Below are 12,082 nucleotides of genomic sequence, written 5' to 3'. Positions count from 1 at the left end.
AGTAATAAGAAAAAGGAAAGAAAGTAGTGGTAACCTCTAAATTTATGAAGGCCGATCCGAAAAGAGTTGCTTCTGGACCGCCATGTCTCAATTAATAAAATGGTGGCGCGGTGGCTGTACCTCAGCATCGCAGCAGCTGCGTGTAGCATATTTGTATATACTAATACTATTCTGGCAAGTACTGGTATCCTGTCCTGAGATAGAGAAAGAGAAGCAATTGTATTATCTTGCAGAAGAAACATGGAACATCATATTAACGAGGATGATGATAGTCTTCGACATGACTGGGCTCAAGAAGTGAAAGCTTTTGAAGAAAGCAGAGGTGGCGTGAAAGGGCTGGTGGATTCTGGTGTGACCAGGATTCCCAAGTTCTTCATTCAATCCCCGGCTGCAGCAGCCCAGCAGAGTCTGCTATCAACTAGTACTGTTAACAATGTTAATGGAATTAATGATGGGCTGCTGCAGATCCCGTGCGTTGATCTTCAAGGGATTGAAACTGACGGTGCTAGAAGAAAGGAGGCCGTGGACGAGATTCGTAGAGCAGCAGAGACCTGGGGTTTTTTCAGAATAACGAGTCACGGAGTTCCCATCAGCGTAATGGATGGGATACTTGAAGCCACTCGACGCTTCCATGAGCAGCCTAAAGAGGACAAGATGCATTTGTATTCTGCAGATGGACGCCAAAGCGTCAGGTTCTATACCATCAACGGAACTTTTCAGGAGAACCATGTTGCCTCTTGGAGGGATGCTCTGGGTTTCAATTTCCCGGATGGTGTTGTGGACTCTCAAGCTTTACCCCTCGTTTGCAGGTAGGTAAAAAGCTTTCCTTAAAATTTCTTGTTCAGTACTTCTATTATTGGCAGACAGACTCTTGTCGACTACCTTCTTGTAGCTCTAGTACTCCGCATTGTAAAATATCTTGTTGCAGTTATCTTTATTTGTTCATTTACGTTCAATAGAACCTTCATCTTTCCAGGTCAGGAGAAAAATGTTCAGCTGGGTCACACTCTACTGTGGAGTGTGGACCAAATATATAACCCTCGTTATACTAGGACCTTTTTTTTTTTTTTCCCTTTTTGACGAGATCATATAACCAAGTTGATGCCAAACAATCAAGTGAAATGATGAAGGTGTGGCACTTTTCCTGCGCACATTTTAGGTTTCCAGTCTACTGATCAGGGCCGAGAAATCCTTTTTTAACCAGGCTATTTTGCTTTTAGAGTATTTCTTTAGTCAGCAAACGTACTTTAAAGATGCACAATGACAGGATATGTACATGCTTGAGCTTCCTTATCCTGAATCTCTCATATAACTTCCATTGCAGAAAGGAAGTCTCTGAGTACATGAAGCATATGATCAAGTTGAGGGATGTGTTACCTGAATTGTTATCAGAGGCTTTAGGACTAAGCAGCGATCATCTGGCAAGAATTGAATGTATGGAAAGCGAGCACCTGTCTTGCCTCTATTACCCACCCTGCCCTGAGCCAAACCTGACCTTAGGCCTATTAAAGCACTCGGATACGACATTTTTGACTATTGTAGTGCAGGATGACAAAGGTGGTCTCCAAGTGTTTCATCAAGATCAGTGGGTCAATGTGCTCCCAGTTCCAGGAGCTCTACTTGCAAATATTGGGGATCTGATGCAGGTATTTATAGAAGAAACTCGTTTTTATCAAGTTATTAGCATTCCAACTAATTTGTTTTTCAATGCTGTGTTTTTCACAGCTTATTACCAATGACAAGTTCAAGAGTGCAGAGCACAGAGTATTGGCTAGGTGTGTTGGTTCAAGAGTATCAACAGCATGCTTCTTCTTCCCCAGTTCCAGTCATCTGTTTAAGCCATACGGACCAATAAAGGAGCTTCTGTCTGAAACCAACCCACCTTTATACAGGGAAGTTAGTAACATGGAATACACTACTGCATACCAGAAAAATGTAAGGCACCGGACTTCAACTCTGGCACTATTCAAGCTTTGATCAATATTTAGCAGCCAGTGATCTGTGATGTTGATTGCTGACAAGCTAGATGAAAGTGCTGCATGCATGCCCTGCTTCCAGTTCTCAATTTCGCCAGTGGTGATGAACTCTGTACTCGTAGAATGTGGATTTTTTTTTTTTTTCAACTGAAAGAGTAAGGAACTAATGCTTTGGTTAAAATTGAACAAGACTCAGTAAGGCACTACATGTGAACTTCTTGCTTAAGCTGCTAATGCTAAAATCTGCAAAAGAAAGTCTAATTTGGATTCGAAATCTGAAACAGTGATTCTGTAGCTGCTAATTTAGAGCGTTGGCAGGATGAAAACATGACCTGCTCAGATGATAAAACCAGGCCTTCAAAAGGCTTTAAATCTCAGTCTTGATCGATGGTTTAGTGCAAATTTAAATCTTCAAATTTTGTGGCAGTCAAACGCGTGATGATGATAGAACACAGAAGCATAGACCTCAAGAGCCATGCATGGGAAGTTAGAAGCAGTGTTGTTCTACATGTGTGGACATAACGAGGCTATGAATGCTTGCACTTTCTACAGACAAGAAATTAGGGGTCGAGCCCAAATGTGATGTGGTCGATCTTAAACTATCTGATAGATCATTTTTTCATAGAACTGTTTTGTATGTTTAAACAAAGTATAGATCAACAATGCGACTTGACTAGCCTACATAGTTTGCAAATACGGATCAAATAATGCGACTTAACTTGCACTTATGGCGTACATAGATTGCTCTCAAATGGCCGATGCTATCTGCTGTCAGAGTCAGCGCTTGAAGTAAGGTAAGTGTGGAGGGGGCCATCATGGAAATTGATCATTTGAAAGAAGCCCCGAGCCGCAGCTTCACGGATTTCATCAACAATCTCTTTGCGTCTTCCAAATTCCAGGCCTCTGAGATCAATCATTCACAGGGACCTTAAATTCAATAATATTCTTGACCGGGTTGCAGGTGATGCTGTAGGCAGATCTTGAGGCTGGTGTATGAACAGTTTTCGGTGCCAGAGTCCAGTCCTTTAAACTCCAGCTCATGTTTCTTGAAATTTTCTAACTTCTTTGGCTAAATCATGGAGGACCTCCTCCATAACTGACCCTAAAATTGACACGAATCACTTGCTTGATCGATTTTAGATGAAGCAACAAGAGAGAAAATTGCGTCCTTGTAAGTAGGATTATAAAAAAAAGTCCCAGTTGATTCGGTTGGACGGGGCCAAATCAATTTCCATTTTCCCCACAGTAGTAGCGATCACCATCCAGTATTAGTGTGATTTGTATGACATTGGCTGTCATTTTGTAATTATATATTTTCTACACTACTAGTGCTGGACATTTCTTCCTTTTTTGTAACGACATTATCGTAATAGGACCAATCGTAAAAATTGCACGCCGATTCCCGACTAGTACTTCGACCGAAAGTTCTTCGCCTTCAGCCAGAAAACTTATAGTCCGAAACTTCACTCCTCGTTGTTTCAATACATACAGACTAATGAAGGGTCGGCCAATTTTTTTGTCAAATTTCCACTAGGATAGGCGTTAGCCAGACAAAATAACCCTCAGTGGCACCTCTTGCTTGCAATCTTACACGGTGGTACATGCTTTTTTCCATTTAAACGGGATTTTAGGCTGAAGAGAAATTTTTAATTATCTTTGGCAGAATTAAAAGGGAAACAATGACCACAAGTAAACTTTTGATTCTCACCATGACGCTGATTTGTACTTTTTCCAATTCCACAAAGCCACTAACAAAGGAAATCAAAAACCAAGAACTGGTCAATTCGAGCGCAATACAGGGAATCACACCATCCTAGACACACAAATTAACAACATCGTGAATGAAAAGGAAAGAACAAGGTATCATCTCCACACAATCAAATATCCAATCACCAGGAAGCTATTCTCCTGTTTGAGAACATCCCTACTACTGTGAGGAGCAGCAGAAAATAGTTAAATACGGAATTTCTGACACTGATCTGTCCACCAGGTCCTTGCAATGGTGTATCACCTAGAGTTTACCATCTGAAATCTCTGTCTTGGGTTGCAATAACTGCATAAGTGACCAAAGGATGTCCATCCGATGCAGGTTTCTGTTGTTCTGCCCCTACAACGTCAAGATTGTAAAAACAAAAGAAACGGGCAATTACAGAAAGCATCAATAACAGATCTTCAATCAGGAAAGAAATGGAGTCTCAGAACAACATATATATTAATATTGTTAAAGTCAGATACAAGGAATATTTGTTTCATCCCAGAAAGTTTTGTACCTCAACAACAAAACGCATCCATGTTTTCTCACCGTAGGTTTCCGTAACACCTTTCAGAACTATAAGTCCCATGCTACAAATGGCTTCTCCTATCTCAAGAAAATGGCAACATTCATCACAGAGCATCTGCAACAATCGCAAGAAATTATTATCATATGACAGCAAAAGAAGCCCATCTGTGTCTTAACCTTCCTTGTCCCTAATAGCTGGATTATAGAAATGGCCAGATCTATACCTCTATTAGCATTTGGCCACTCATGTTCAAATTTTCCACGATTATTGGGCAAACTTTGAGGTTGCTTCCCACTTCCACTGCCCAGCTTGAACCCTGCTCATGGCTGGATGATCTTCCAATTCTTGGTTCATTTTCCATCAACTACAAAATCAACAATGCAACAAGATAATCCAATTACACATAATTGAGAACCCAACCCCCCCCCCCCCCCTCTCCAAAAAAAAAAAAAGAACCCTGCAAATGACGAACAGCCAAACGTCCATCCAATTTTACGTCACACAACACGTGCCAAAAATTTAATCACTAATAAAATTCTCTATCAACTGATTAGACATTTGCTGAGTCAAGCATATCAACTTTCTCCTATAGGTCTACATGTTGTAATTATTGGCCTTGACTATCAAAGTCAAATTGACCTATTTATTTTTGAAGAAATAACTCGTTCCCATCACAGTTAACGTTGAAAGATAACTTTTACATCAGTAACATTCCCTATGTAGGCGTAATTACGTAAGAGAATCACCATTAAGTCTCTGAAAAAGGTAATCTTTCAGACAGTTTATCATCATGTACATGTCAAAGACTCCTATCCCATGATTGAGAATGTGCACCTCAGTTCTGCAACTTTATCAATAGGAGCATAATGATATCAAGTCATTAATATCCAGCTTTGTCCCACATCCAGAGTGCCTCCAGACATCATCAAGAGACACTCAAGGGAAAATGGCATAAGAAATTAGGAAAGCATACTACAATTCGGGAAGAATCTTTGTTTCTTAGAGACAGATGACATGATTACCAATTGGTGAAGCTCATATTATCAAAAGTTTTATGGAATTCCAGCACTGTATAGTATTCGATACTTTCATGCAGAACATCATCCAGATTTTGAAAACCAATGATTTCTCTTTTCATCACAGGTCCAAAATTCGGAAGAACTCAAAGAAGTCAATGTCCTTAGGCAGATGATAACTAATTAATGTAATACTCCATGCACAAATTCAAGAAAAGTTCGTAGTTCACATGCACTGCATCACTTTTCTTTTTTTCCTACTCATCCTACCCCCATTTCTCAAAAAACAACCACAATCATAGTAAATATGAAAAGATCTTCAAGAAAATAAGCCAGCCCTTGAAAAGAAAGAAAAGAAAGTATTTTCTTCACATAAGACATGGCTAACTAAGTATCTTTGTTCACAGATGACAACCACAAGGTAAATCGAAAGAATAGGATACCAGGAAGTATCATAAAAGGCATGTTACCTTTGATCCAGTGCACTTATTAAGCTTTTCTGCATGCTTGGTGATGCTTTGCATGAAAATCATGTGCTTGATAGTTCGCTCCAGAAGTGAATCAATACTGCACTGTTTTGCAATCCAGCAATTTTCAGCAAATATAAAATGGAAAAAGACCAGCATAATAAATAGGAATAATGAGGCTTGAAAGTTACCTTAGATCCATTAGGTACAAGCTCTCGCAACTCCTTGATTCGATCTTGAATCAATTGTCGATCCCTTGGCCTAGGTCTGCAACTCTCACCAGGCCTGGCCCTCTTCTTCTGTATCTTAGTGGATTCTTGTGGCCTCTCCAAAGTATCACTACCTCTACTGCAGCTAGTTGATGAAATGCCTTTAGAATAGTGAACACCACTTGCAACCGAGGAGTTGAAACTGTTTAGTGCATCCCGACTGAAAGAATAACCTGCTGAACTTATAGAGCCCATGTCACTCATACAAGGTTCTGACATATTTTCAGGATTCAAAAGTAGCTCAGACTTAACGCATGGCTTCTCATTTTTGCTGCTCTCAATCTTTTGAATATTTGCAACCACTGCATCCAGAAGATGCTCTGTGCCAGAGTTTGCACTTACCAGGCTGCTATTTCCCGTCACCTCTGACATCTCAATGGACATGCCAAATTCAATTTTTTCTGCGTCCCATTCGAAATGGCAGTGCTGTTCCTGAAAAGCAGGTCCCAATGCTTCATAAAGCTCGTAGCCACCACAAAACCTGAAAGGCATGTCCATTCTATTTGTACAATCTTTAGGCATGTCAGCATATTGAATATTGTCGAACCAAGACATCCCTCTTTCATCACTACAAGCTTTGGAGTCCAAGGTTTCTGAAGGAAGATATGCCATCTCCTTGACCGAATCCTCAGCAGAGGGAACAACATTACATAGACTATTTTTGCCAGAAAAGTTATTGGTATGTAAAGTAACTCTTTTTTCTGAACTCTGAGCCAAATCACCAAACCCGCTGCTTTGCAAATCATGGTTGATGTCACCAGTTGCTCTCAAGTTTTCAAGGTTCAGCTGCTCCACACAGGCATCTCCAGAAATTGGTATTCGCAAACCTTCACCTACATCAAACTCTGGTACTGAGTTTTCTGGTCCTTCATGTTTATTAACCATTTCAACCATTTTATTTTGATAGACTCCAGGCATTAATAGGTTACAAGGATAATAACCATCTTTTTCATTGGATGAATATCCAGAACACCAAGATTTTATCCCATCTTTGTCAAAACTCGTATCTAGCTGCTGTAAGCAATCATGATGTATCCCTGAGCTCAAAGTTGTCGTTGTTATATCTGACTGGCAAAGAATTAACACTATCAGATGAATCATACTCATATACACTCATGGCAGTAAATGGACAGGATGGAGAAATGTGTACCTGACAGGAACTCCCCATGCTGCTGGATATTGCATAAGGAGTGTGATCTGCCAATGAACCTTGGAGCTCAAAAAAGACATTTCTTACATGGTTGACTGTTGTCAGGTCTTCAACAATCTGCACCTCTCAAATGGAAAGAGAAAAAAGGTTAATTAAGGCACTAGTCAACTGCTTATGACTTTGAATGTGTAATCTTACCCTATTGTTTCCTGCTAGAAAGTTTTAAGGAAATTAGAGAGCATTTAGTGCAATTTATTGCGAAGGAATAGTGAGTGCTAATAGTTATAAGTTATCTTACTTTATCTAAAGAGCCAAGCTGTACAACTCCATGGGGAACAACAGCAACAACAGCAATGGTCTACAAGACACCCAAAAATAGAAGACAACAGTCAAAGCAAATCATGCACTATGAGAAATTAGCTGAATCTTATCGAGGTGAATAAACCAACTTAACAGGAAGGACCTCAAAAGGGGCAAAAGAATTTTATTGATAATTAAATCAAATATAACACTAAATGCAGTTAAATGGAAAAACTCCCAATTCTATATAACAGCTGGACTTAGTTGTGACCATAGCTAGACGGATTATATTTACTGAGTCAGGTGGACAACATAGCTGTGACTGTGAGTCCAGAACTTTAACTAAGGAACAACGGATGAAGGACACATCTAATGTTAATAAATACAAGTATGGAATGATATAACGTGTGATGCCTAATACAAACAACTACTGAACAAGATGTTTCTACTTATAGCTGGAAGAAAGTTCACGAGTTTGAATTGAATTGACATCCAAGTGGTTTCTCCATTTCAAGATGGTTTTTGATCACTGTCCTTTCTTTATTTTTTTCACTCCCCGTTTTCTTCTTCATTGTTGGTTGCATTGCATGATTGGGGTTCTTCAAGGGGGGGGGGGGGGGGTGGGTGGACAGGGAGGAGAGTTAGCAAAACATGTTTTCAGCCAAGCATTCAAACTTCATATTTACCAGAGTGCATAAGGCCGTCATCCCCCACTTTTGGAGATATATGATAAGACAAGTGTCCCAGTGGTTTCAGAGACCCAGAAACACACTGAAGAGCGATCTAAACACAAAAGCATGTCTTTAACTGTTGAGATGCATGTTTTAAGCTCAGACTAAAAACCTTTCATAAAATGTCTTAGCACACAATGTAACCTGATACCGCAAGCTCGGTTCAAATTTCATAACATATCATGTTCTACACTAGTGGAAAACTCCTACATTCTGTTCCCCTTTGATGCTTTGAGGTTTATTTTCACTTTTTTACTTACATGTATATTAGTGATTACATCTTTTGGGATCATAGTCTGAATAAGGAACTGCTATTAAACTCACTAATTGTCAAAAGCTAGTAATGTAGGCATTATCTGTAGACATAATCATAGCAAGGCTGTCAAGTAACTCAACATTACCACCTGAACAAAACCAGGATAAACAGCGACTAACATTGTAGTCAGCTTGTCTTACTATAGTTTTTTCTGTTTCCTCGTGCAATTTTTTGGTCTCGAGGTAATCCAAAAAGTAGATATCAACTCAGAGGGTGAGTATGGCTTACCTTGATTCCAGCTGAAAACTGAGTTTGCCATCCATCACAGTGCTGTAACCACCAAAGCAAAAAGGAATATTGAATGAATAACGACAGACAAATTAAATATATAAATTTTTATATCCAGTGATATAAAAAAAAAAGTACATTGAAAGATGAAACAAATGTGCCTCACCTCATATGGGGAACTAGGATGGGCTACATGTTGATCAGAAGAAACCCATAGATGCTTACCCGTAACAGCAACCTGCCCTACAATCCTGCCAATGAGAATTGCTTTTACTTGCAGATTCGAGGAAGCAGGCAGGTAAGAGTTACAGAAACTTCAAAATGTTGAGTTCGTAACCATTACCAAACAAACAAAGTTTCTGATTTCAAAGTTGTTACAGATTATTGTTGCAAATACATTGGGCAAGCAAAATATAAACAAGTCAAGCAACAATTTTCAGGACAGTTTTCCCAAAATCAAAGCTGAACTCACAAACCAAGTCACACTACAGCCATCTTCTACATGCAAAACCAAAGAATTCCATAGAAAAGACGAGAATAATAAGGCAAGTTTTCACATTTCATACCCTTCCCCCAGGAAATAGACATGGTAAGACATCTTTGCCAAAGCTATCTGAAGAGGATCATGTGAACAATGCCTATCCTGCAAGTTACCTACAAAGTTACTTGGACACATTTTCCTGGGGTAATCTTCACCATCGTAGTAGGCATCCTCCCAAGTCAGCATCCTGCATAAGATTCAATATGACAGCAAAAGAGTTAAGAACTTGGATAACTTATAACCAAAAAATTTTTGAATTCTACACCCTCATAAAACTAGAAAACCCGTACTTCAAAAACTTTTTTGCTGGTAGACTATATACCAATTTACCAATAGCTGCAAAATTATCTAAACTTTAGGCAAGGAAAAAAACTCTCCAATCAAATGTTAACACTCAAGGTCATAACAAAAGTCAAGAACCCAGAAAAGAGGATAGCCAAAAAGAAAAATAGCTCTAGAAGTCACAACCAGGGAGAAGACCATCATTCTCATTAAACCAATGCAAAAACCAAAAAATCCAGCTGCTACACTAGGATTGAAAGCATGAGATCACCTTCCAAAAGGCCTAGAAAACCCTAAACCACAAGCAAAATAATTAAATATTTTTGCGTGCTACGCTGCTAGCTGATATACAAAATTCAACAATTTGCCATGACTGCATGCCAATGAGTCCGCGAAGCTAACTAAACTACTAAATGAAAGTACTGCATCTATTCCTTCAGCTAAATCATCAAGACAATGAAGAACGACTAAATTGCCCTTCAACAGGACACTTGGCACAACGAAAGCACTAGAGAAGACTTACATTCGTGCTCGATGGTTGAGCTTCCAGAAAACAGCATAGTTCCACCCAGTATTTGAACACAGACACCTGAGTGCTCGATGCAATTTGCTCCCCATCTCTTTATCCAATTCAAGCAAAATTCCTAAGACACCTGGCCCGTCCCCCCTCCCCCTTCTCTCTCTCAAGAACCAACCCTAAAGCTCTCTCGCAAATGAACCAAGCAATACAAAAATCCAGAACACAAAACCCAAACTTCTCCTTGCCTAAACCCTAGCTCCCCCTGTAAGATCCTCTGCCAGCTTGTTTCCTTCTCAACCCTGCTCGCCGCTTTATTGGCGGTCCCACAGTTGGTAAGAGCAGACTATCTCCCTTCCTCATCTCCTCACTACCCAACCAACCAAGCCCCACTCCAAAAATTTCCACAAGAACCTTTAAAATCTTTCTCCAAATTTACTCACCACTTATCACTCAATATCACAAAAAATCAACCAAACCAGGAGTATCAGTCAAGAAAATTGGCACATGCAATCCAGCAAAAATTCAGCAAAACTGTCCATGAATATAAATCAATCACGGAAAGAGAAAAAAACGTTGAACTCAGCTGAATCCCATATAGCCAAAAAGCAGCAGCAGTGCAAGAAAGACCTAAACTTTTTTTTCTGAAAATGATAATCTAATTGATTCTCAGTAACCAAGAACTGATTTTTCAGAGTAGAAAAGAGCTCCAATCATTGGCCTTCTCTGTTGTCTTTTTGTTTTTCGTTCCTGCAATTGGGATTTCAACAGTAGGCTTTTTGGGAAGAGTACCTTCTGCGTTTAACTATAGCATTCACCGCCATTTCCAGATTTTCTAAAGCACCTAGAGTGTGTAGACTAAGAAACAAGGGCCAAACAAAGCCGCTTGAAAATGAAGATAAACAAGATTGAGAAAGAGGAACGGAGTTGAAACTTGAAACAGAGGGCTCGCCACGGGCTATTCGATTTCAGTTTGAAGCTTTCCCTTTTATACGCTGCACAAGACTTTTTGCACCGCAAACTCTGTATAGGCTGCGCAGGATGCGCAGTACGCACCTCCTTGCTTTTTCCTTGCCTAAAGATATATTAAATGACCATTATACCCCCTAAACATGTCAAAATGTAGGGATAATTTCAGAAACCTCCCTTGAGGTTTCTGACAGTCTCAAGGACCTCCCCTGAAGTTTCGAAAATCCCTTATACCTCCCCTGTCAGATTGTTGGGTCCCAAAATGACTTGAAAAACGTTGAATTGACACAAATATCCCTGCTGTTGAAGTAATATATTCTGATAATAATATGAATTAATTAGTGAAATGAGTAATAGAAAGGATTAAGTAACTTAACTGGAATTTGATAATAAAATGAATTGCTAATTTGGGCTAAGAGAAAAGGCGCCAAAAATTGCATCAAACTAGCAAGCTTTTTGGTTGGACTGTATCTTGCATCCGATAAATACGAATTCCTAGAAAATTGCCTAGAAAATTTTCTAGAAATTTATTTATCGGATAAAATAAATTTAAACCCATTGTTAAATAAAAGACCAGCTCTTTATGGCTTTCGTTCATTATACTTACAGAGTACCCATTTTCCTTCAATGTGAGATCATGTACCTTGCATTTAACAAATGCAAGGTCATGTACCTCAGTTTCCCATCATTGTTTCGTATGATGCTTCCATATTTTGGCATGATTTTTCCGAAAAAATTTTTATTTTAATTCAATAAATTTATTTTATTTTATTTTAATTTCGGCATTCAATGGGTTCAAAATATGAGATTTTGTAGATTTTGAAGTTTAAGGAAGGAATATTTGAAGTTTAACGACCGTTATACAACTTTCAAAACAAACAAATTCATTCTACTATTTTTTTGGGATAATTTCATAAACCAAATCGCGGTCACTTTCACAATAGTCATATTTTTTCATAAAAGACCAGCTCTTTATGACTTTCCTACTTTATAAGAACAGAGTACCTATTTTCCCATAAAACACCAGCTCTTTATGGC

The 12,082-nt window shown here is 39.1% G+C and overlaps 2 protein-coding genes across 5 annotated transcripts; one reads left to right on the top strand and one right to left on the bottom strand.

The window, feature by feature from the left end:
- The first annotated feature begins 21 nt into the window (after window positions 1-21).
- LOC113715227 (1-aminocyclopropane-1-carboxylate oxidase homolog 1) lies at window positions 22-2,250 on the top strand. The gene is made up of 3 exons (XM_027239489.2): window positions 22-809; window positions 1,325-1,646; window positions 1,726-2,250. The coding sequence occupies exons 1-3, from the start codon at window positions 241-243 to the stop codon at window positions 1,975-1,977; spliced, it is 1,143 nt and encodes a 380-aa protein (XP_027095290.1). The 5' UTR covers window positions 22-240; the 3' UTR covers window positions 1,978-2,250.
- A 1,406-nt stretch (window positions 2,251-3,656) lies between these two features.
- Window positions 3,657-11,099, bottom strand: LOC113715207 (transcription factor EMB1444). Of its 4 annotated transcripts, XM_027239477.2 has the most exons (12): window positions 10,082-11,096; window positions 9,302-9,463; window positions 8,902-8,986; window positions 8,736-8,777; window positions 7,459-7,518; window positions 7,161-7,283; window positions 6,952-7,078; window positions 5,933-6,843; window positions 5,745-5,846; window positions 4,482-4,622; window positions 4,247-4,372; window positions 3,657-4,083 (listed from the first exon to the last, which is right to left on the bottom strand). In XM_027239477.2, the coding sequence occupies exons 1-12, from the start codon at window positions 10,174-10,176 to the stop codon at window positions 3,988-3,990; spliced, it is 2,070 nt and encodes a 689-aa protein (XP_027095278.1). In that variant the 5' UTR covers window positions 10,177-11,096; the 3' UTR covers window positions 3,657-3,987. The 4 variants fall into 4 exon arrangements, with proteins under 4 accessions (XP_027095278.1, XP_027095270.1, XP_027095255.1 ...); XM_027239469.2 differs by having other exon boundaries at window positions 4,279-4,372; window positions 5,933-7,078; window positions 10,082-11,099; XM_027239454.2 differs by having other exon boundaries at window positions 5,933-7,078; window positions 10,082-11,097.
- Window positions 11,100-12,082: the final 983 nt, after the last annotated feature.

This window comes from Coffea arabica, chromosome 1e (assembly GCF_036785885.1).
Source record: "Coffea arabica cultivar ET-39 chromosome 1e, Coffea Arabica ET-39 HiFi, whole genome shotgun sequence".
In the NCBI taxonomy this organism is placed as follows: domain Eukaryota; kingdom Viridiplantae; phylum Streptophyta; class Magnoliopsida; order Gentianales; family Rubiaceae; genus Coffea; species Coffea arabica.
Note: the sequence above shows the minus strand (reverse complement) of the source record. Positions and strands in the feature narration are given on the sequence as shown.

Excerpts from the sequence above, each read along its gene's own strand:
- LOC113715227 (XM_027239489.2), top strand. The coding sequence starts at position 241 with ATGGAACATCATATTAACGAGGATGATGATAGTCTTCGACATGACTGG. Across the intron at positions 810-1,324 it reads GCTTTACCCCTCGTTTGCAG|AAAGGAAGTCTCTGAGTACA; the intron begins GTAGGTAAAAAG and ends CTTCCATTGCAG. Across the intron at positions 1,647-1,725 it reads ATATTGGGGATCTGATGCAG|CTTATTACCAATGACAAGTT; the intron begins GTATTTATAGAA and ends TGTTTTTCACAG.
- LOC113715207 (XM_027239454.2), bottom strand. The coding sequence starts at position 10,176 with ATGGGGAGCAAATTGCATCGAGCACTCAGGTGTCTGTGTTCAAATACT. Across the intron at positions 8,778-8,901 it reads ATCCTAGTTCCCCATATGAG|CACTGTGATGGATGGCAAAC; the intron begins GTGAGGCACATT and ends TGGTGGTTACAG. Across the intron at positions 7,284-7,458 it reads AGCTTGGCTCTTTAGATAAA|GTGCAGATTGTTGAAGACCT; the intron begins GTAAGATAACTT and ends TCCATTTGAGAG.